Here is a 25,678-nt window from a genome sequence, read left to right on the forward strand (position 1 = left end):
CGCGAATAAGAAACATGTAATATTTAAAAAACCTCATTGACTCAGTTGCTAACAATATTGCTAAGCCTGATATTGGCCGAGCTAATAACTCCATGCGTTTGCCTCTATACTCATACCATTTGGCCCTAATCAGATAAGAATTTCTGTCTTAAAGTTACCTGTAAGAGATCACTGTTTCATGATATGGTCACTCATTGTTACCTCTTTATCTTGCATCTAGTAATGAATTTATTAACAGCAGATTTTACCTATACTGGGAATATGTGATGATTTATGAACCCAAAACATGCTCCTACACAATTGCCGGTATGCAAAAGCTACAAATTACTCAGCGAGCTATGAAGTAGGCTATGCTCGGAGTTTCCTTGCCTAATAGAATCCGAAACGAGGATATCCGCAAAAGAACCAAAGTAACCGACATAACACGAAGAATAAACAAGCTGAAATGGCAATGAGCTGGGCATATAGATCGAAGAACCAACAACCGATAGGGAAGAAACGTTCTCGAGTGACGACTCCGGATGGGTAAAAGCAATGTAGGACGACCCTCCGCTAAAGGGAATGATAACCTTAAATGCACTGCAGGGAGTCAGTGGATGCAGGTGGCTCAGGACCGTTTCTTATGACAATTTATGGAGGACGCCTATATCCAGCAATGGACGGATTATAGCTGAGATCAGAATGATATTTCCTCTTTATTTTGAAGCATACAATAAACAATTTTTGATGCATTCAGAGATATCTACACAATCAAACTTTTAATCTGCTTTTTTATACATCGGAGATGAAATAGAATACAGCAATTTGTCTGTCAGTTTAACATTTGCAATATGTTTTCAGCAAATGTTTGTGCTAGAATTACCAGTGACAGTTATTCAAGTATCATTGGAATGCTGCGAGGAACGTTCTAAGTACATACTCATACGTTTGTTCAACATCTCACGTCCGTCGGTTCTTTCAATCGGCGTAAAATAAACATTCTTTACCTTATATCCCTTCAATCGCTATGCCATAGAGATGTGTTTCCAAAGTAAAGAAAATAAAGAATAAGAAAAAATCTCTTATAATTTCATGTCCGTTTGAAACTATCTCTGGATTTTTTTTATAACACTTAGAATAACAAATAAGCTGATGGTTCACCTAATAGAAAACAGTAACTGTCGCCTATAGTTATGAGCAAGACTATGGGCGTCACAGAATACAGTGTGACTTTCATGGTACCTCTCACGCGTTGCCATTCCTGAGAACTATAGTGTTACGCCTCTGTACCCTGTAATTTTACTGTTATATCCCACCCTTCAAACCAAAACACAGCCATGCAAGCGTAACTGCTTCACAGTAGAACCACAGCTGTGAGAGAATTACTCATGCAGACCAGTTTTGTTCAAAGTCTCCCTCTGGTGACTGGATTTATCTGTTTATATTTTGTGTCGCCTTTCATTGCAGGGTGACTCGTTTTATTTTTATAACATTCGTCTATATAGAATACAGCAAAAAGTATACGATGCACCTCCCCAAACATCAAACACTTAGATGACATTTTTTTTATAACTTAGAATGGCAAACAAGCTAACGGCTCACCTGATGGAAAGTGGTAACCGTCGTCTATAGACATGACAGTATCATGAACGTAACAGGGTATACTATTTCGCCCGTGATACCCTCCCATGCATTGCCATTCCTGAGGACTCAGGTGTTATTCCTCTGTACCCTGTAAATTCACGCCATATCCCACCCTTCAAACCGAAACACAGCCATGCCAACACAACTGATTTACGGTTGAAACACGAATGAAACAGAGGTACCCAAGCAAACGACTTTTGTACAAACTCTCCCTCTGGTACATTGACAATGAAGTCCATCGAAACTTCTAGGTGGAAAAAAAATCTCTGATAATTTTCATAAAACATCAAATGTCTTTTGTGATCAAGTGCCTATAATTTCACAAAGTATTATAAGCCCCCAAAAGTATCTCCCCAAAATATTCAATCTCTCAAAAAGCCTTTCTTATTGAATACTTATAAATTTAAAATTATTAAGTTCGATTTAATTTTTGAAAATTTCTCGATTACCCACTAAGCAACTTGAATAATATTTCACTTCTATAACTGCACATTCGTCATCATAATTAATGATTAATTTAAATTTTAATTATTTAATTTTCGACTTTAATTGTCCACTGCCGAACATGTCTCCCTCTTGGGGGATTTTGGCAGTAGTCGCAACGCTTGGCAGGCGGATTGGCAACCGCAGTTAAACTTTAGAAATATTTTAAAAAGGACGCTGCTACCCATCTCTCGGCCTCCCTTAGTCGCTTACAACAGCCACGGGAAAGGAAGTGGTGACCTATTCTATGCCAGGATTACATGACAATAACTGCACATCGGTGATGATTATCTCCTCGCAAAAGGATGATATAGCCTACATCACTACGTAGTAGCAATAGTTGGGTGGCTTTGTATGAGGTTTCAAGTTTTCCAACTTGATATGAGCTCTTGAGCACTATTCCATTTTATTATTTATTATTATATCATCATGGACCTCATTATAAAGAGAGGTTTTGCCATTAGTTGCCACGTAACATTCCTCTTTGTTCCAGGTCCTCGCCAGTTTTTCTACTATGACTCCAAACCCACAAAGTTTGATGAGCGCACGACGGCGGACCTGGCGTCCGCCACGGTGACCTGACGATGCCGTGACAATGCCGCGTCGGAGGCGCCCCCTCGCGTCCCGAATCCGGGGCTACATCAGGCACCTGCTCGCCTTTCTATTCAGCAACGTAGGAATCGTTGTGCTGGTGGTCGCGTATACTATTGCTGGTGAGGTTCCATCGATTCATACAATCACATTGAAGTTTTCCATCAAGGAACTATTTTACTATAAACAACCTTCATATCACGAGATCACATATCACGAATTATGAGGCAAAAACATAAAAAAATACAACTGCTAACAATAAAATCATTTATTTCGATCATCAGGGATCATCAAAAGCCTACTTATTATATATATCCATGAAATGTGTAAGTGAATATTTTTTTTTTAATTTTATTTATTCATAAACAAAAATTTGTATTTGAATGTCATAGTAATACAACAAATTTATGTCATGTCGCAGACAAATTGAAACCTGTTTTTTATAACATACATATGTATTTGATGTCATGTCACACATACATACATACATACGAACGTACGTACATACATACATATCTGTCACGCCTGCCTTCCGTTAGAGTAGACGGAAACAATAAAACACCAAATTTTTTTTTAATACAATTGAAAATTATACAAATTGAATCCTCCTTTTGGAAATCACTTTAAAAGTAACGTATGAATGCTATTTGTGCGCTGGTGAGCTAACTTTTAAACCTAAAGGTACGTTCTCTACTTTTACATTCATATCATCCTGTAGAAACCAGATCTAATTGTAAACAAGATCTTCGTGTACAAACCAGAACACAGGCAGTGAACGTTTAGGGTTAAACACTTTGAAATGCTGAACATTCACACCGGAGGCAAATCGGGAAACTTTGCTCCCTAAACTCGGCAGAGAATTGTAACTTTGATATGAAATCAATAGTTTCTCAAGATAACTATCACAGTTATAATTGCTTTAGATACCCATTACAAGTTTCCATTTAAGAAATATAATATTACGTCATTTAAGTGGAAGAGGGATCATAACAGAGGGAGACTTTGTACAAAAGTCGTTTGCTTGGCCACCTCTGTCCCATTCGTGTTTCTACCGTAAAGCAGTTGTGTTTGTATAGCTGTGTTTCGGTTTAAAGGGTGGGATATGGCAGTGAATTTACAGAGTACAAAGGAATAACACCAGAGTCCTCAGGAATGACAACGCATGGGAGTATTATGAGCGAAATAGTATACTCTGTTATGTCCATGGTACTGCTCATGTCTATAGGCGACGGTTACCACGTTCCATCAGGTGGGCCGTCAGCTTGTTTGCTATTCAAATTTGCATAAAAAAGAGTCATATCATAAAGAGTAAAGATTTGTTTTTTTTTTTTTTTGTTTATAATGAATAAACTAAATAAATACTTACCCGATTTTAAAAATTCTTTCACCCAAAAAAAAGGACGTTATCAGCGAGTAACATGGGCTGTGACTTTATTTAAAAATCAATCATTATCATTATCATTTCAGCCGTTATCTGTCCACTGCTGGACATAGGCCTCCCCCATAGACCGCCATAAGGAACGGTCCTGAGCCACCTGCATCCACTAACTCCCTGCAATGAATTTGAATTCGTCACTCCATCTAGTGGGGAGTCATCCTGCCTTGTGTTTAACTGTACAAGATCGCCAAACAAGAAACTTTCTTCCCTATCGATTCTCGATTCTTCGCACTTAAAAATCTGTCTAGCAACTCGTGCAAAACTGGAACGAATCGCTAGTAACTTGTAATGGGGGAAAGGGATTGTTAGTAATGCGAACTATCAATCCCATTGCAATATACCCTATCAGGTCGACCTTCCTATGGTCCTCCTTGGAAACCATCGTGCTGAATTCCAGACGTATTCATCACTGTGGGCTAACGGATCCGCCTTTTCGTCCTCACATATCACCCCTCACTGGTGCTTCGCCAGCGTATACCGATAGCGCAGGCGGGGTCACCATTCCATTACCATCTATTGAAAAAAAAGAACTTGTATTTCCGTCGTTTAGTTTAAAAACTATTTTGAACAACGAATTAATAAATTGTATTTAAATTTCAATGACTGAAAGTATTAAAGCTCTTAAATACTTGCCAATTTAAAATATTTTCTCGTGTACCGTAGTGAATGAGGCAATAAAATGTAATTGCACATTTATTTACATTTGAACATTTGTAAATATTTAAAAAACCCATTCAGTAAATTATTTTGAGTAGCCTAATAAACAGTTTAAATTGCATTAACGAATGGTCTTTTTTATTTGTGTGCTATCGCTGTATATTTGTTTCAAATCTTACGACAGATTTTAAATTCATTACGTAATTTATTTATTTATTTAAGGCAAACAAACAGCTAAAATAGTACATAATTATATACTTAGATTGTAATCTGGTAGCCACCAGAATTTGCACAAAGTAAAATACAAGTAAACGAAACACAAAATTAGACAATACTAAAATTAAATAAAATTAAACAAATATAAACAAAATTAAACAAACAAATACTGTTGAAAAACATATTTTATTGTCAAATTCAGATTAGATAATATCATTGTGACCAAACAATTGACATCTCATTATTGATCATGGCTCTGTTCCCATTACGTTATACTAAGTTTATGGTTCTCATAAAGATAGGATTTTAACTTACCATAAGTACGTACTAAAATGACTATTCAAAAATGCTTAAAGTTTAGTTGAATAAAAAAATAGAAAAATACCGGTACAGTATACACGGTATACGATATACAATGACAACACGATACCTCTGTACTATAGCAATGACTAATATCATTAGACATAAGATCGAAATCTTATTATATAAAAAAAATAAAAATGAAATTAAAAAAGGTAATGTTTATCTTGCATTAGATGATATATTAATAAAAGTCGTTTGGTTGGGCACCTCTGTTCCATTCGTGTTTCTACCGTAAAGCAGTCGTGTTTGCATGGCTGTGTCAGTTTGAAGGGTGGGATACGGCAGTGAATTTACAGGGTACAGAGGAATAATATCTGAGTCCTCAGGAATGGCAACGCATGGGGGGTGTCGTGAGCGAAACAGTATACTCTGTTATGTCCATGGCACTGCTCATGTCTATAGGCGATGTTTACCACTAACTATCAGATGGGCCATCAGCTTGTTTGCCATTTTAAGTTGCATAAAAAAATTACAGACAAAGTAATACAGTATTTACATTTGATTTAGTAAAATATTTTACGCTCACGCAATACCAATAATATTAATCAAACGCACATTAATTTTGATGGCCGAACTGTGAAGTCCAAATTCAATTTCGAACTTCAATATCTAAATATAATTGACCGCAAATTCATATTGGAAGTACATTTTTAAGCAAATTAAAACCGCATATAACACGTCAATTCCACACAAGTTTGGCTCAAATTTTTTTATCGTTTTTCGACCCATATTTCTTTAGAAATTTTTCATTTCGACTGAAAGCCTTCAAGAGCACTCACACTGAAACTTACTAAAGTAGGGCAACATCAGAGTTGTCTGTCAATTTTCAAAACCAATTAAACGATTTTCAAAGTTTTTGATTGATTATTTAAAAATCGCTTTGACAACGAACTTTTATAAAATGTTAATAATGCGGAAAAATTCTAAAATAAGATTAAAATGCCTACTAAAAGTTATCAGCTTTTTTTTTGCAATCTATTTAAAAATGCAGCTTGCGGAACAAACTTAGGCCGCGAACCACCTATCGTCCGCATAACGCGTCCGTATAACGATATTGTAAAAACCAAGCCCGAACTTGATATTCACAACGATTGTCACTCAGTGTTCATGGCTAAATTGGCTCGTTTAATGACATTTAAAATTTTTTTTTTGTATACAACTTAGAATGGCAAACAAGCTGTTTGTCGTTCTAAGTTGTACAAAAAAAAATAGAATGTAGTATACTTGATATACTGATTAACATAAGCAAAAAGGAGAAATATTTTTACGCTTATAATGTTTTTTCTCGCCGTGCATGTCCGGGCATACAATAGGTCACCCCTTCCTTTGCCGTGGGTGTCGTAAGAGGCGACTAAGGGAGGGCGAGGAAAGGGCAGCAGCGTCTCTCTTAAAACATCTCTAAAGCCTAACTGTTGTTGCCAACCCGCCTGCCAAGCGTGGCTACTACTGGCAAAACTCCCTTATGGGGAACTTATGGAAAAGGCTTATGTTCAGCAGTGCACAGTTAACAGCAGAAATAATAATAATAAAATGCTTTTTCACATAATGTAAAAACTCACCTGCAATATAAGAATCAATCGAGCAATTTTAGTAGCCCATTGTGAACTCACTAAAGCTTTTATCGCGCGTTACAAAAAGGATATCAATATTGTTTCGTATTCCACGAAAATAGAATTAGGCTTGTGTTCACGTCATTAGAGAAAATGAATAAGCGTGAGGCCACGCTCGGCTGGAACCTTTAGACGGCGTCTTTACAGGGCATTCTTTGTGATTCTTAAACAGAGGGCGAGGCATTGGCCTACAAACCACCCCGTAATTTGGGGTAACGCGTACACTGCGGGCTTTTATAATATTACCCCTAAAATGTGCTTTAACGTTAACATAATTTAATAACCACCTCTGAGCCAACACTTTATTTTCTAAAGATACAGTTACTTAAGTTATGACAAATAAGTTGATAAATAACAAAATGGTTTTATAGGCACGTTAGATTGAAATCTTGTTTACAAATAGGTACTACTTTGCAATGAGTAATGATATCACTTTTTATCACATGGATCTTCAGTTTGTTAGTTGTTCTGGGTAAGATAAAAAAAGTTTTGCTCCAAAAAGGACAACGAGAGTATTTCACCATCTTCAAGGGATCTTGCCAAATAAAGTATACTCTCTCTCTCTCTCTCGCTCTCTCTCTCTCTCTCTCTCTCGCTCTCTCTCTCTCTCTCTCTCTCTCTCTCTCTCTCTCTCTCGCTCTCTCTCTCTCTCTCTCTCGCTCTCTCTCTCTCTCTCTCTCTCTCTCTCTCTCTCTCTCTCTCTCTCTCTCTCTCTCTCTCTCTCTCTCTCTCTCTCTCTCTCTCTCTCTCTCTCTCTCTCTCTCTCTCTCTCTCTCTCTCTCTCTCTCTCTCTCTCTCTCTCTCGCTCTCTCTCTCTCTCTCTCTCTCTCTCGCTCTCTCTCTCTCTCTCTCTCTATCTCTCTCTCTCTCTCTCTCTCTCTCTCTCTCTCTCTCTCTCTCGCTCTCTCTCTCTCTCTCTCTCTCTCTCTCTCTCTCTCTCTCTAGAATACATAAAGTTCACTTTGCTTTGTCTAACGCTGGTGTTTTCCTTGTATCTGAATGGTTTTTCATCCAATATTATTTATTAATATATAATAATTTATGTTACAGTAAAACCTCGCACATTGTTAAATCTTAAATTTTACCACGAAATCTTAGGATTTGCCAATGTGAGTTGGTAGATGTGAGGATTTTATAAAAACAAGATCATTTTTGTATCTTTCACCAAACCAAACAAACAAATGTACTCGTAGCTTTTCCAGTAACATCTATATATATATATATATATATATATATATATATATATATATATATATATATATATACGTTATACCGTCAATTATATTTTCTGTTATTCCTGTCTACGGTCGACTGTGGATAACGCCATATGGTGTTAAATACGCTATTTACACTTGCTAGGTATAATTAAAATTTCATAAATAAATAAATAAAATATTCACTTAAAAAATCCCTAACGATTTCAATTTCACCCTGCAAGTAAATGTACACAGATTTAATTAGGGCTGTCATAATTTTTCCACTCTTAAAATGGGGGGGGGAATCATTTTTATCTTCACAATTACGTTTGTTTACGAGTCTCTCGGCTAATGAATGGGTTTTTATGTTTTTTTTGTTGGTTTCTAAAAATATAAAGCATTTTTAAGACATCCTTAGGGTGGGGAGATACTCGATTGCGTTGCATTTTTTTTTTCAAAGGCATTGTTATAGAACAGACTCTGTATTTTATATTGAAAGAAAAGTGGAAATAATGGTATATATATATATTTTTTTATTTAAGTAAACTTAATATAAGGCATTTTTTATTTAAAAAAAATAAATTTAAACATTTAAAAACATATTTAAGCATACTACGAGCTATTTGGATTGCACATTCAGCTGAAAAACAAAGGCAATTAACGTTTTTATAATCAACAAGTATTTACTCTTATATTCCTGGCATGTTAACTTTGTGACAATTAAAGCTGCCATTTTTGTCTGTAGCTAAAATAGTGTTTTTAGACACAGGATTTCGAGTCTTATTTTTTTTTATACGACTTAGAATGGCAAACAAGCTGACGGCCTACCTGATGGAAAGTGGTAACCGTCGCCTATAGACATGAGCAGTACCATGGACATAACAAAGTATACTGTTTCGCCCATGATACCCCCCATGCGTTGCCATTCCTAAGGACTCAGATGTTATTCCTCTGTACCCAGTAAATTCCCGCCATATCCCACCCTTCAAACCGAAACACAGCCATGCAAACACAACTGCTTCACGGTTGAAACACGAATGGGACAGAGGTACCCAAGCAATCGACTTTTATACAAAGTCTCCCTCTGGTAATATATTTTCAGTGTAATGTTTCTGTTAAATATCACATTATTTATTAGTACTCGTATATTTCATTTGTCAATCGACTCGGAACTTCGTCATTTATAAACCGATTAAGAAAATTTGTTTCCTATTTGAAAGTATATAACACACATGCAATGCCGTAGGTGTTGTGGGTGACCATGGGCGACGGTAGTCACTTACCATCAGGTGAGCCGCATGCTCGTTTGCCCCCTGTGTTGTAAAAAAAAAATTATAATTTTAAATTGATACTGTAAAATTTTTATTAAAGTCTGTACAATAGTTTAGTTTTTTAATCATAATAAGTAGCCGGTTTGAAGTCGGTATTTTTTGTAGAGAAAAATGCATCCAACAGCCAACGTTAATTACAAATTTTAAGAGTTTACTTAATAAATATGATTAATTACCTAAGCGTACTATTTTCATATCATTTCTAGTGATTAATTTATGTAAGAAAGAATGGTAATGACTCAGTAATGAAATTGATTAAAGTAATGCTATTTATTAAAAGTTAACCGGCGAGCGTATATGAAAAGATTGATGAATGTGTAGGAAGCGAAAGAGGTTTGTTTGAATCGAAGCATTTGGCATTCTATTGTTTCTGCCTACCCTAATGGGAGACAGGCGTGACAGATATGTATGTATGTATGTAATGCTATTTATCAATGACAAACTCAGTAATTACTGTCTCTAGAAATGATGATAATAAAATAGGTGGCTTGTAGGTGCTATTTCCTTTCCTAGATTCAAATAAGCAGCTGCTATCATACAGGGGGAAAGGGATTGTTAGTAATGAGATCTAATGGCCCCGTTGCTAGCAATTGAGGGTCATTTCGGGTCAGGGCAGGTCAGGTCGACCGCCACGCGGTTCCACCTGAAAACCATCATATCAATTCCTGTCGAATTCATCACGGTGGGCCAACTGGCCTGCATTCATTCTCACCTATCATCTTTCACTAGTGCCTCGTCGGTGTATACCGATAGCGCGGGCGGGGTTACCATTCCATTTTCATCTATTAAAAAAAAATGCTGTCATACGTAATTATATGAAAATATTTTGTACTAAATGTATAATTCTCCCTAGCAGTTTGTGAAAGCTGGAGAAGAACTATTTTAGTGTAGTAGGCATTTTTTTATATCGCTTAGAATGGCAAGCAGATAGTCTACTTGATGGAAAGTGTTAAATATGATTTGCAAACATTAGCAGGACTACGGAAATCACAGAACAGACGGACATAGTACAGTTCATGCGTTGCCATTCCTGAGGATCATGGTGTTATGCCACTCTACCCTACTTCACTGCCTTTATTACACTTCAAACCAATCGAATAGGGAGGGAAAGGGATTATTAGCAATGGAGTTTGACAGCCCCATTGCTAGCAATATGCCCTATTAGGTCGACCTCCACGTGATTCCCCCTGGAAACCATCGTGAACAATTCTTGTTGAATTCGTCACGATGGGCCAACTGACCTGCTTCATCCTCACCTATCATTCTTCACTGGTGCCCCGCCGGTGTATACCGATAGCGCGGGTGGAGTTCAATAGTGGATAATTAACGACTGAGACGATAATACTAACAAAGTCATGATATTTTCGGATTAAGCCATTAGAAGGTTGAACTTATCAAAACATAATATTATATTCATAATGAAAAAAATTGTTTTTTTCTACCCACCTGATGGAAAATGGTAACCGTCGCCTATAAACATGAGCAATACCATGGACGTAACAAAGTATACTGTTTCGCCGATGATACCCCCATGCATTGCCTTTCCTGAGGACTCAGGTGTTATTCCTCTGTACCCAGTAAATTCACGCCATATCCCACCCTCCAAACGGAAACACAGCCATACGAATACAACTGCTTCACGATAGAAATACAAATGGGACAGAAGTGGCCAAGCAAACGACTTTTGTACAGTCTCTCTCTTCCTCTCTCCCTTTTCATCCAACAGCCCACAGAAGGCAACCCTTCGGCTTGTTTACCATTGCAAAAAACGTGTTACTATAGTGATGAACTAAATTGAGTCCGATAGGTATCACCCACACAACATTACGTTTTAAATGTTACATTTCTTGTTACTTTGCCTGCCTCTCAAAATTCCTTGTTACAATTTCCTATTTTGGCTGTCGTGATAACGTACAATTATTTGTTCTTCCAGGAGCGTTTATGTTTCAAGCTATAGAAGGTGCGAGCGAGATGGAGCGAGTGAATCTCATGGCGCGAGAAAGAAACAACACGGCCCAGTATCTCTGGCAAAATGTCACCTTGGCGCTCAACCTCTTCAATGAAACTGCATTAAAAGACAAGTAAGGACGTCAAGCCCTAGAAGAGTTACAAACGAATCCATTAATAGAATTGTTGTCGCTAGTGAGTTTATGTGATAGAATGAGATAGCAACGTATGATGTCTTATTTTTTCTCATACGATTGTTGAGCAAAATGATACGATAGATTCATCTGTAACTTGTCTAGGTGTTCAGGTTCTCCATTCAAAACTTCATTAACGCATTTCAAAAAGGAGATATGGTACATTCGGTATGGTCTTAGCGGAGAAAAGCGCGATCTGGTGATACCCAAGATCAAGCTCAAAGCTCTAGAATGGTTCCAAGATCCAAGTGGGGCACTTCAGAAGTCATGCATCAATAAAGGTATTTCTGTATTCAGTAATACCTTTACTAGGGGGGAAAGGGATTGTTAGTAATGGAAACTAAGTATCCCATTGCCAGCAATATACCCAACCAGGTCGACCTCCTCACGGTTCCCCCTGGAAACTATCATGGTTAATTCCTGATGAGTTCATCATGATGGGCTAACTGGCCTGTTTTCATTCTCATCTATCACCCTTCACTGGTGCTCCGCCAGCGTATCCCGTTAGCGCAGGCGGGGTTACCATACCATTTTCATCCATCAAAGAAAAAAAAATACCTTGACTAAAATAATGCATGACTTTGTCAAACTGTTCTATCTGTTCACTCAGCAATCTCTAGTATCCTTTGTTTTCGCCGCTTAAATCAAAATAAGCGATATCCTCCCTAATTGTAAACCAATAATTGCTCTCCGATTTGAAGGACATAACAGTGAAATTACTGTGTACTCTAACTCAAAATCTTTATGTTACAAGGTCGGGAATACAAGAATTGTGCTTCTGCTATCACATGTCCATTAGATCAACGGTATTTACTTAGCTTCAAGATGATTATATAGTTAATTGCTACTATTGTCGTATTAAAAAACATACTGGAACTAGTTTCACTGTACTTTTAAGTCACGACAGCAAATAACACACAAAGAATGTCTTTGGTATCACAAACATTCTTGTGCTGTGATGATTTTTGGTCACTTTCAAAGTAACTGCGTGCTTAGTTCTCTCTTCCCGTGTTTCTTCCACAATACTATATAATAACAACCCATAAGATATCTCACTGCTGACCACGAGAAAGTCTACTAGTTAATTATGCTTTACTCGTATGCTACTGCACAAGGAAATGATAGTACAAGTACTGTCTCGTGCCACCTGGAGGCTTCAATTCCATGCTCCAGGCAACATTGAGATCTTTACTCAATCTCGTTAGAACTATCCGAACATTGCGCTTGCATCCACTTAATACTTATTTCTTAAACGCATTTTGAATTATTTCAGAATTAGTATCGAACTGCACCACTATCAGAAAAAAATAGTGGTGGCGGTCCGTCGCGGGTGGGACGGTGGCAGGTCATCCAGGCAGTGGAGTTTCTCATCCGCTTTCCTGTACTCACTCACTGTCATCACTACTATAGGTATTTTCTTTATATACTTATATAAAACTCTTAACGGACTTCCAAAGTATTTTTTGATGATTTAATTACATTAAATGCCGTACCGTGTGGCCCCGGCATAGAATAAGCTAACCCTTCCTTTCCCGTGGTTTACGTAAGAGGTGACTAAGACAGGGCGAGGGGTTGGCAGCAGCGTCCCTCTTAAAACGTCTCCAAAGCCTAACTATGGTTGCCAGTCCGCTTGCCAAGCGTGGCAACTACTAGCAAAACCCCTCAAGGAGGAGGCTTATGTTCAGCAGTGGACTGTTAAGGGTTGATACGATGAAAGCAATTACGTCAACATGAATTATGTCGTCTGAACTGTGTGCATGCCTGATATGAATTTTGAAGGTAGATGAAGCAAGTGACATATCTGTGGCATTTTATAATAAAAATAAGTGCCACACAATCACGCCAATACCCTTGTCTTCAAGCTATCCAATCCAGAACACTCAGACCAGATCCAGTCTAGAAAAGTTCGTAAGTTCGTTTCCCACATTTGTCCCAATCAAGAATAAAACCCGGAAATTTGACTACACAGTTCAACGTGCAAACCCTACGCCACGGATGTCGTCATTTAGCACTTCTGTCTGCCTATCTCACAAGAAACTTGACCCGATAATAGATACAAGCCAGTTTCTTGCCAACTGGCTTTAAATTCTGTTAAAGATCACTAAACTTACAAAGGTTCGAACAAGCAATTTAGCTAAATTAATCACCTGAGCTTACTAACGATACGGTTTACCCAAACACCTACTTAAAATGCATAACCCTCACGCAAACTCTCTTAACGTCACTAAAATGGCCCATGGCGTGCCCAGATTTGGAACATTTGCCGTTTTCAAACATTATACAAGATTGGCTTTAAATTGGTTGTAAAATTCTATAACCAGCAGAGGGTTCAAAATGGATACTACGATGTTCCTATAAAGATTAATATTCGAAACTAACTATATCTTGCGTCTTTATCCGCGTGAAAAAGGATAAAAGGAATCCTAAGATTTCCTTATCTTAGGATCTTAGCATTTAGATGTTTGTTACTAAGAAAAATTAATTCATTTTTTGAGTAACAAATATCTAAACGTTTAAACATTTTTCTAAACTTTTCGATTCATAATATTAGTAAAACAGGATTCATCTGGAGATATAACAAGCAAAAAATAGTTCATTTTCTTTTTGCGGACATTTTCAAAATCTCATACAAAATTACTTTATAAGTGGTATCCTGCCAAAATAAGCTTATTAAAACTCAAGAACCATTCGCTAGAACACCCAAAAATTATTTTGCACTCCTACAATACTAATATTTATTGGAAATGACCAAACACTTCCTCAGGTAGTATTTGAAAAGAAGGACATTGGACCATGTGAAACGAACTACTCGGAATCTACCAAAATAAAGAAATGACAAATTGAAGCTCTCAAGAGTTCCCACTCAAAATTTTCTCTAGAGATTCTTTAATGGATTTTCTAAAAATACATTAATAAGCGTCTCCTTCTGGATCTATATCACGTATTCAAAGTAAATAAATTCTTCTTTTCTATTCTTGACCAGTCCCACTCGTGTAATGGGTGACAGTGCTTCATATATTGACAATTTTAATAAAAAAATTTGTAAATTTGTTACTCATAGTACAATATTACGAGATTATAAGATCTCGGATCACAATGTCATTGAATTAGTTTCTGATATTAAGAAATAGTATAATTGTACATTTAAATAAATACAAATAATGTTAAAAGAGATTTAAAAGATAACTATTGAGTTTCTTGCGAGCTAATCTCAACAGATGACTACTTTCCGAACCCTGCATTAGATTTAAAAAAAAAATACAATTTAAAAGTGCTTGTCTATTCGAATAAAGATGATTTAATTTGAATTTGATATCATGCAGAATATTCTAGTAAAGTCTCCAGGATACTGCAGGCGTTCATAAGCTATCATACCCGTTTACTATCAAATAGATTATTGCCACTTGCCACTTCAGTGATTAATTTGTGAGTTGCTCAGAAATCACATTTCCCATTTCAGGTTATGGACATTTATCACCGAGGACAAACTGGGGGAAAGTTACAACAATTCTGTATACGTTACTGGGAATGCCGTTATTTCTGTTGTATTTGAGTAACGTTGGTAAGTAATGAGATAATATACTCACGACTAACTGTGGCTGTATGTCAACATGGGGTAGTCAGGAGTATCAGTCCACTGTCTGTTTTTTGAGTAACAATAGAATGATAACCCTACCTGCGCCATCAGTATATGATGGCAGGGCACCAGTGAGGGGTGATAGGTGAAGATAAAAGCAGGCCAGTTAACCCATCGTGACGAATTCAACAAAAATTAACCACAGTGGTTTCCAGGAGCCACCATATGGAGGGCGAGGTGTTTTCTGTGTATTCCTAGTAGGATTACTATCAAATTACAGGGTACAGAGGCTTAACATCTTAGTCTTCAAGAATGGCAACACATGAAAGGTAGAATATATAGACGACCCAATATCCTCTGTTATACCCATGGAATCCCATGTATTTTATAGACATGAACAGTCATTTATGTTATATGTCGTAAAGGCAGCTGATTAAATTTAATGGTCGAGATATGACCAGCAGCGTCCCCCATAAAACATCACCAAAGCCTAACTGCGCTTGCCAACCCGCCTGCCAAGCGTGGCAACTACTGCAACACTCCCCTAATTGGGGAAGCCTATGTCCAGCACTGACGTCTGCAGACAGTTTACGGCTGGTCTGATGATGATGATGAGTATAATATGAATAAAGTATTGTTTTACGTAGGTGAACTACTGGCGCGTTGGTTCAAATGCCTGTACGCGCTGGTGTGCCTATGCCGAGGATGTCCAGGGTTCACCAGGCGACGGGTGGCGAGGTTCCGTACTCAGGTATTTATATATTTTTAATTGATAATAATACAATATTATTTTATAAGATTTTCTTGACTTTATTTTTCTTTTTGGTGGTTTACCTTTTTTTTTATACTACTGAGGTGGCAAACAAGCATACGGCCCCCCTGATGGTAAGTGGTTACCGTAGCCTATGAACACCTGCAATACCAGAGGTATTACGCGTGCGTTGCCGACCCTGAAGAAACCTCTTTACCTCCCTTTTTACCTACCTTTGTGTTATAATAAACAAAACATGACATTATGGGCCAAACAGTATACTCTGTTATGTCCATTCATGTCTATAGGCGACGGTCTTTTAATGGATGATAATGGAATGGTAACCCCGCCTGCGCTAACGGCATAAGCTGGTGGGGCACCAGTGAGGATGAAAATGCAGGTCAATTAGCCCATCGTGATAAATACACCAGAATTTCAGCACGATGGTTTCCAGGGGTGGTCCCCTGGGAGGTTGACCTTATAGGGCATATTGCTAGCAATGCGACAGATAATCCTCATTACTAACAATCCCTTCCTCCCACTCAGGTATATTGTAAAGTACTTCTCTCATTGTCATACACCATCGGGACAAGACAAACATCTTAGCTGCTCTTTTTCACGTTATAATTTCTGTTTGTGTTCCATAAAACAAAACAGGTTTTTTTTTTTTTAAATTGTAGTAAAACCGGTTATATTGATTACAAAACTAAAATTTTTTACTTTGATTAAATTTATATGGGACCGATCTGTAAGTGTATCATTACATAGTATAAAACAAAGTCGCCGTCGCTGTCTGTCCGTCCCTATGTATGCTATATGTCCCTATGTATCTTTAAAACTACAACATTATTTTAAAGCAACAGATTTTGAAGAAGTTTTTTTTTTAATAGATAAAGTTATTCAAGAGGAAGGTTTATTTGTATAATACATGCATAATATTGTAGAGGAACACTGATAAATTTAGAGGTTTCTAATGTGACGTGATGTAATGTGCACCCGTGCGAAGCCGGAGCGGAGCGCTATTTTTAAATAAAAATAAAAAAAAATCCAAATCTTCAAGTTTACAACTGACGGAGTTACGAAAGAACAAACATAAATAAATACGATCGAATTAAAAATCAACTTTTGTTTGAAGTCGATTGAAAATAAAGTGATTTATCTCACATTAGTCATTTTTGAAAGAAATTATTTTTACATTATAATTGCTATTGGAAACAAATCGAAAAGCGTATACATATTACAAATTATGCGTTTGAAATTAATTTCCTCGAACTACAAGTTACATAAATAAAATAAAGGAAAAGCGTTTTTCATTTTCTAAATATTGATATTTCTACGAAACGTATTTGTAAATTTTACAAACGCAAATATAGCTTTTATATTTTATTTTAGTCTGAACGTTAAAATGTTTAAATATGTACTAAAACGTACCTACCTTATCGTCCTACATCCTATCAATATTGAAAATGTGAAGGTTTTTAAACATGTTTGTGTGTTATGTATTTTTTTGTATTTTTTATGTTATATATTATGTATGCCCAATGACGATTAAACAACTAAATGGATGTCAAAGAAATTTGATGTACAGATAGATTTTGTCTTAACATATAGGGTACTTTATATACGATATATATATATATATATATATATATATATATATATATATATATATATATATATATATATATATATATATATTGAGTCTAGTGAAAATGTTGGATATTTTCTATTCTTTGAGATGAAGAACATTATAATAGAAGGTGGATAGAAGGAAAGGGGGAGAGGCAAACTCCAAACGACTACGTACTAAACTGTTATAAAGAATTAATCTAGTTTGCCTCAATTTAAAGACCTTTTAAAGAACGTTTATATATATATATATATATATATATATAAGATTTAAAAATAATACTTTATATACTAAGTTTACATACTAATACACGCCACACGGCATAGAATAGGCCAACCCTTCCTATCCTGTGGGTGTCATAAGAGGCGACTAAGGGAGGACGAGGGGTGGACAGCAGTGTCACTTAAAACGTCTTCAAAGCTTAACTGTGGTTGCCAATCCGCCAGCCGAGCGTAGCAACTACTGGCAGAACCCCCCAAGGGGGAAACTTTTGTTCAGCAGTGGACAGTTAAAGACAGTTTTAACTTAATAAATACCTAATATACACGACTAAAACCGCGGGAAGAAACAGTACATAAAGTCACGATCATGAGTTAATTATAGCAATAAATTTTGATTGAGTGTTAAATACATATTTTTAGGCGGTACAACCAACACATCTGTGTTTAGCAAATAAAATATATATTCGATAAACATATATATATATTAACCAGAATAAAGTTACCTTAATTCTAATATATTAGTCCTAAACAAATAACTAATATTTATTCTCTCTATATTTGTTTCAGGTGGAAAGCAGTGAGGCCGAAAGTATAGAACGTCCCGCGGGGTGGAGGTCGGGCTACTCGGATTCGGACGCCACCCCCGAATACAGGCTGCCCCACGGAGTCCCACCTTACATGTTCAGGTTCGTGACATTTTTAGCACAAGTGGTTTTTCGTCTTTTTCAGGGTTTCGTACCTCAGAAGGACAACACGTACTCCTGTGGGGAAGGAGCAATATACCCTGTCAGGTTGACCTCCACGCGGTTCCCCCTGGAAACCGTCGTGCTGAATTCCTGGTGTATTCATCACGATGGGGCTAACTGACCTGCTTTTTTATCCTCACCTATCATCCCTCACTGGTGCCCCGTTAGTGTATACCGATAGTGTGAACAGGGTTACCATTCCATTATCATCAAATTTAAAAAAAAATCACAGACTCGTTATAGGATCAATCGCATGTCTAACCCTCTATCTGTCACAGCCAATTTACTTCGAAACTACTGGAGCGATTGACTTAAAATTTGGACCCAAAGACTTTATATCGTGTAACATATAAACAGAAAAAAATCGTTGTTAAATACTCAAATATTTTCTGATTTATAATTTTAAAACTGTTTAGAAGTTATTTAAGGAAATGAGCGAAAATTGACCATTCCTCCATAAAAAACTAGTTACTTTAGTAGCTAAAATAGGTTTAAGAGAGGTTTGACGTTCTATAAATAAAGGAGTAAATGCTTACTCCCATCATCATCATCATCATATCAGCCTCCCCCTAGGAGGGTTTTGCCTATAATTGTTGCTTGGCAGGCAGATTGGCAGACGCAGTTAGGCTTTAGAGATGTTTTAAGAGAGACGCTGCTGCCCATGCCTCGCCGTCCCTTAGTCGCCTCTTACGAAACCCACGGGAAAGGAAGTGGTGGCCTATTCTATACCGGGACCACACGGAAACTCACTCCCATGGTCGATTTGTATTTACTATAGGGCATTCTTTATATGTAGCCTATGGTAGTGATGATAGTGAAAGATATGAAACTACACTACATTTATATCAAAATTGTACACATAGGATCTCTAAAATGATGGTATAAGGCAGGGGAAAGAACTGAAGATCATTGGAATCAACATGCAACAGCTTAGCTGACCCCATACGTGAATAAAAGATATGAGAAAATATGTCCAAATTGGAATACTTTTCTGTGATTAATATTATTATTATATCCGCAGAAGACCAAAATACATGCGGACTATTTCCATGCCGCAGCCGTGGGGGCCACCACGTTATCTGGACCGTATGGACCCAAGATTGAGGGGCTGGTCGGAACCCTGGATGCGGAACATCACTCCAGAGACCAGCGAGTTTAGTTACGTGACTTTCGACGCCCAAACCATTACAGTGCCGCTGAGTGTCTGCATATTTATTCTAGTCGGGTAAGATATCTTCGAGTATTCTGACACTTCCCTATGGTTGACTGCGAGGCAATGCTTTTAGCATTAAGTCTGCCATGTACACATATATGTACTAATTAATAAATAAAAAAACCTATAAGAATTAACAGTTTTTTTGACACACCTGATGGAAAGTGGTAATCATCGCATGTAGTCATAAACCTCATCTTAGAATGTACAATGTTGGCCATGATATGTCTCATGCGTTGGCCATTCCTGCGGATTAAGGATATACACCTGCGTACCCTGAAATTTTGTCGTTGTAGTCTCTATTCTGACTCAATTGTTTAGACAAAGAGATAATTTTAATCCACTTCCAAAAGTATTTTATGTTCTTTTCTTATAGTTAAGTCTGTACGTACCGATTTTAGTGATTGATTTTGCTGACAAAAAAACAATGAAAATTATATATATGAATATTACCTAATATTCAAATATACATATGTATATATACTGTGTGTTCCCGACATAGAATGGATCATCACTTCCTTGCATATGGATGTCGTAAGACACAACTAAAGGAATTTAAGTTCGAGGGACGGCACCCCCGCCCCCAGCATACCCCGCCAGCGTGTCCCAATAACGCAGACGGGGTGCCATTCCATTTCCATCCATTAAAAAAAACCCTTGAGGACAGTGTATATTCAGCAGTGGACAGTTAACAACTAATATGAACCTAAATTTAAAACTTCCTTTTTTTTGCATTTAAAGCTACTGTAATACACTTTAGACTGGTTTCTTTTGGCTATTTTTACATTTTGTCTATTTTAAGAATATCTAATAAAGAATGTTGAGATGAATTTTAGGAAATTTTGAAATAGCCCTTCCGTTGTTCAGTTCCAGTCAACACGGCCCTTCCTTGATTTAATTACGCTTAATTTCTGGAACAATCGGGCAGAACAACTTCTTGTTAATGAGCTGTGCCTCTTTACTATCTCGTACGCTCCAAAATTAAAATATTTGTCTGCATAATTCAATTTATAACTATATCTATTTATTTCTAAATTGCATAAATATATACATGGCAAACAAGCTGACAGCCCATCTAATAGAAAGTGACAACAAACATAACAGAGTATACTGTTTCATCCGTGATATCCTTCTTTCTTCGGCGTCAAAACGGCTGCTCCCGTAATCCTAGAATGTGAAGCTGTGGCCGCTCAACGTTTAGAAATCCTCGGAACTGTAAGGTCGCTTAGTGAGGCCTCTAAAGATCGTAGGAAGCTTTTGTGCTTCTGGGCATAGCTGGGCTGGCTGTGCTAGCCACGACTCATACACACAACGACCCGGAGGGAGACTTTGTACAAAAGTCGATTGCTTAGATACCTCTGTCCCATTCGTGTTTCAACCGTGAAGCAGTTGTGTTTGCATGGCTGTGTTTCGGTTTGAGGGGTGGGATGTGGCGTGAATTTACTGGGTACGGAGGAATAACATCTGAGTCCTCAGGAATAGCAACGCATGGGGGGTATCATGGGCGAAACAGTATACTCTGTTATGTCCATGATACTGCTCATGTCTATAGGCGACGGTTACGACTTTCCATCAAATGGGCCGTCAGCTTGTTTGCCATTCTAAGTTGTATAAAAAAAACCCAAATAAAAGGCTAAGCCCGGAAAAGATCAATTCTTTACAATTACAATCCAATTTATATTACATTACATTACATTCCCTTCCTCAGCACAGGTGGTTACTCGTACCTCGTCTATAATAACAACTAGATCTTTTACAGTTACATAATGTTTGGCTCAATGATATTCGGTATGTGGGAGCAGTGGGACCAGCTGGACGGCGCTTACTTCTGCTTCATATCGCTCAGTAGGTGTGTTTCATCAAAGACAAATCTAGTAATATAGTGTTTTAATGTAATAATTGCTTTATTGTTGTGTTTGCATGGCTGTGTTTCGGTTTGAAGGGTGGGATATGGCGTGAATTTACCGAGTACATAGGAATAATATCTGAGTCCTCAGGAATGGCAACGCATGGAGGGGGTATCATGGGCGAAATAATATACTCTGTTATGTCCATGGTATTGCTCATGTTTATAGGCGATGGTTACCACTTTCCATCAAGTGGGCCGTTAGCTTGTTTGCCATTCTAAGTTATATAAAAAGAAAAATACTAGCGTGGCCGAGGCACGTAGTCACACTCGTGCTCGCGTCACAGTCGCTCATGACTAAGAATCACGAATTGATCCCGAAACTAGTCGAGCTTTTTCGACCTAATCAGCCGTAAGTTAAACCGATAATTATTACATTAAAATGTAGTCTGTGGTTAGGAATCTTTTTACAATAAAAGTGATATACCGCGCCACGCCGCCTCACCATCTGATAGCCGCAGTTTGGATTGTACAGTACAAGTACATAATAACCGTGAGCAGAATTTCTTGTAAGAATAAGATATGGGTCTCTATGTAGTACTTAGAATGACAAACAAACAGACGACTCAACTGATGGAATGTAGTAATCTATAGAAATGGGAATTACGGGAAATTATCTGATGCTCATGATATACCTTATACGTTGCCATTCCAGTGGACTAAGGTATTATGTCTCCGTACCCTATGATTTCAACATCAATTTTCATCCTTCGCCGTGTAGGCCCCGGCATAGAATAGGCCACCCCATCCTTTTCCGTGGGTGTCATAAGAGGCGACTTAGGGAACTTAACAGTCGAGGGCAGCGTTTCTCCTAAAACATCACCAAAGCCTAGCAGTTACCAATCCACCTGCCAAGCGTGGTAACTACTGGCGAAACCCTCCTTTATGGGGGAGGTTTATGTTCAGCAGGGGACAGTTGATGGCTGATATGATGATGATATGACGATCCCATCCTTCAAACCCAAAACATAGCTGTGAAAGCACAGCTGTTTCAAGGCAGAAACATAAGTGGACTTTTGTACAGACCAGCCTTTTCCAAAGTAGGCGATAATGCCCCCTTGTGGGGGCTGCTGCCTAAGGGGGGGGGGGGGTGAAGTAAGAGACCCAGAAAAAAATGGGGCGTTGTGTAGAGGCTTGGGCGGTGATTTGTTGATCTTGAAGTAATAGTGGTTTTTATGTAGGTGAAAAAATGGCGGCACTAAAAAATAATTTATTCTCAAAGTGGGCAGTAGACATAATAAGTTTGGGAACCCCTGGTACAGACTGTCTTTGGTAAAAGTATACTTCACCAAACATGATGACTGGCATTGTTTGACACGTTAATAGTATAAAAAACATGTCTGAAAATACCATTCATATTGATATTTCCTTACAGTATCGGGTTCGGGGATTTCGTCCCGGGGGAGAGAGTCTACACCCCCCGAATAGAGACATCATTCATCGTATGCTCCATGTATCTGATGCTTGGGATGGCACTGGCTGCTATGTGCTTCAATCTCATGCAGGTGAGTTTCCTTCGCTGGTGGCGATACAGTTTATGATTTTTATACGACTTAGAGACAAATAAGCTGTGGCCACCTGATGGGAAGTGGTAACCGATACTGTAAATATGAACAGCATACCTCATGGTCATACAGAATGTACTTTTTTAATGGTTGATAATGGAATAGCAATAGTATATACTGGCGGGGCACCAGTAAGAGACGATTGGTAAAGGTGAAAAGGCAGGTCAGTTAGCCAATCGTGACGAATTTCACTATAAATTAGTTACAATGGTTTTCAAGAGAACCGCGTGGAGATCGACCTGATAAGGTATATTGATAGCAATGGGGACTAACCTCCCTATTACTAACAATTCCTTCTCTCCCCCCCCATACAGAATGTACTGTAATACCCTTCTTGAATTGCCATCCCTGAAGTTTAAGGTTTTCTATTTTCAAATCTAAATACAGCTACGTAACTACACTGCTTAGGGGGAAAGGCATTGTTAGTAATACATACTACCAGCCCCATTGCTAGCAATATAGGGTATACAGTAAGGTCTATCGCCAAGTGGTTCCCCCTAGTAACCATCGTGATTAATTCCAGGTGAATTCGTCACGCTAGGCTAACTGACGTGTTTTTTTATCGTCACCTATCATCCCTCACTGGAGCCAAGCCAATGTATACCGATAACGCAGGCCAGGTTTCCACTTTATTTATAATCCATCGAAAAAGATTACAGCTTTTTGACAGCAGAAACACGAGTGGATCATTGGCACCCATGCAGACGACTACTTTACCGAGTCTCTCTCTGATCTTTACGTGATTCCTATGTCTTATTTCAAAATAGGGTGTTTGAAAATCCCAATGCTAATATTTTACTTCGGGATTTCCCCTTTTATTTCGCATATAAAGAATTATAGTTTAACGCAGATATATACTGTCTTAATACAAAAAGCAAACTAAAGATAAATTTTGTCTGTTTAAAAATTGTCACAATATTGTACACCGCTCCACCCGCTGACATTGATGCTCCTTTCCACTTTGGGTGTTGCTGGAAGAGAACTCTATCAGAGTTAAGCTCGCCTTTGTACATTTGATTACCTCTGTCATATTCTTATAACTGGTGTGTACAATAAAGAATTAAATAAATAAATAAAGTTAAAACTAGAATTGGCACTGGAGTGACTCCAATGTTAACCATTGTTTTACCTTCTTACGTACATATCTGTCACGCCTGTTCTACTTACTTCTGTCCCTTACTGCTAATGAATAAGACATTTTGCCAGTGAGTCTTAACGGTGGGATAGACAGAGCGCTTTCACAGAGGTGTTGCTTTGCGTAAACAAGTTCCTGAATTCTCGATCCGTCCAATTGAGCAAAATTTTCTTAATTCACTGTTCAATGAATCATCAAAATCGATTCGTAACAATCGAAGATATCATTGGACACGAAAAATGCAGTAGAATTGAGGACTTACTTTTGAAATAGATTTAAAAATACCTTCATAATGTCTTATAGCAGTGAAACGGATAAAGCCATGAGATTTCCTAATGTCGCTCGTTATAAAACACCCATAGGTTGAAAGCTATTTATATTCCAGTTGACTATAATCATTTATCAAATAATTCTACATGTATGTACTCATACAAAAACTCGAGACAAGATAATGGAATATTTTGTTGGCAGGAACAAGTGATACATTACGTGGCGGGCCTGAAGAGGGCCGCGGTGAGGATATGTCGTTGTAAAAGATGACATAAGTGTATGTACATAGTGTATATAGTTGAAATACGTATACGAACGTTTATATATGTATAATAAAGATCTATAGTATATAAATTGTTGTTTTATTTAATAATTAAATTAATTACACAACTCCGCCGGAATATATTTCGTGTTTCAGCCGTGAAGCAGCTGTGTTTGCATGGCTGTGTTTCGGTTTGAAGGGTGGGATATGGCGTGAATTTACTGGGTACAGAGGAGTAACACCTGAGTCCTCAGGAATGGCAACGCATGGGGGTATCATGGGCGAAACAGTATACTCTGTTATGCCAATGGTACTGCTCATGTCCATAGGCGACGGTTACCACTTTCCACCAGGTGGACCGTCAGCTTGTTTGCCATTCTAAGTTGTATAAAAAAAACATATCTTTCTTTACTCCAAGTCCTACGTCTATACCAAATTTTGTAATAATTTTTGAAGTCATTGAAGAGGTACGAAATAACAATTTTTTTTTTATATGCAACATAAAAAGGCAAACAAGCTGACGGCCCACCTGATGGAAAATGGTAACCGTCGCCTATAAATATAGCACACATACGACAGGAGATAATAACGAAGGAATATGAAGAGAGAAAAAGGGAAAATAATATGACTACTAAAGGGAGAGATAGTAAAAAATGAGAAAAGAAGGGGTGGCCTATTCTATGCTGGGACCACGGTTAACCTACCTACCTTTAATAATAAAAATTTTTAATATTTAGTATTTTGAGTGTTTGT

The 25,678-nt window shown here is 37.6% G+C and overlaps 1 protein-coding gene across 1 annotated transcript in view; it reads left to right on the forward strand.

The window, feature by feature from the left end:
• LOC113516341 (potassium channel subfamily K member 15) overlaps positions 1-25,006 on the forward strand; it is a 42,619-nt gene extending 17,613 nt beyond the window's left edge. The window contains exons 2-11 of the mRNA XM_031908429.2: positions 2,600-2,819; positions 11,442-11,589; positions 12,923-13,059; positions 15,110-15,211; positions 15,874-15,977; positions 18,396-18,514; positions 19,596-19,799; positions 21,547-21,636; positions 23,069-23,198; positions 24,865-25,006. Of these exons, the coding sequence (XP_031764289.2) occupies positions 2,702-2,819; positions 11,442-11,589; positions 12,923-13,059; positions 15,110-15,211; positions 15,874-15,977; positions 18,396-18,514; positions 19,596-19,799; positions 21,547-21,636; positions 23,069-23,198; positions 24,865-24,933 (1,221 nt within the window). The 5' untranslated portion in view covers positions 2,600-2,701 and the 3' untranslated portion in view covers positions 24,934-25,006. The remainder of the gene's footprint in view (positions 1-2,599; positions 2,820-11,441; positions 11,590-12,922; positions 13,060-15,109; positions 15,212-15,873; positions 15,978-18,395; positions 18,515-19,595; positions 19,800-21,546; positions 21,637-23,068; positions 23,199-24,864) is intronic.
• Positions 25,007-25,678: the final 672 nt, after the last annotated feature.

The sequence above is a fragment of the Galleria mellonella genome, unplaced genomic scaffold, assembly GCF_026898425.1.
Source record: "Galleria mellonella isolate WM207_F2 unplaced genomic scaffold, CSIRO_AGI_GalMel_v1 utg312, whole genome shotgun sequence".
Taxonomy (NCBI): Eukaryota; Metazoa; Arthropoda; class Insecta; order Lepidoptera; family Pyralidae; genus Galleria; species Galleria mellonella.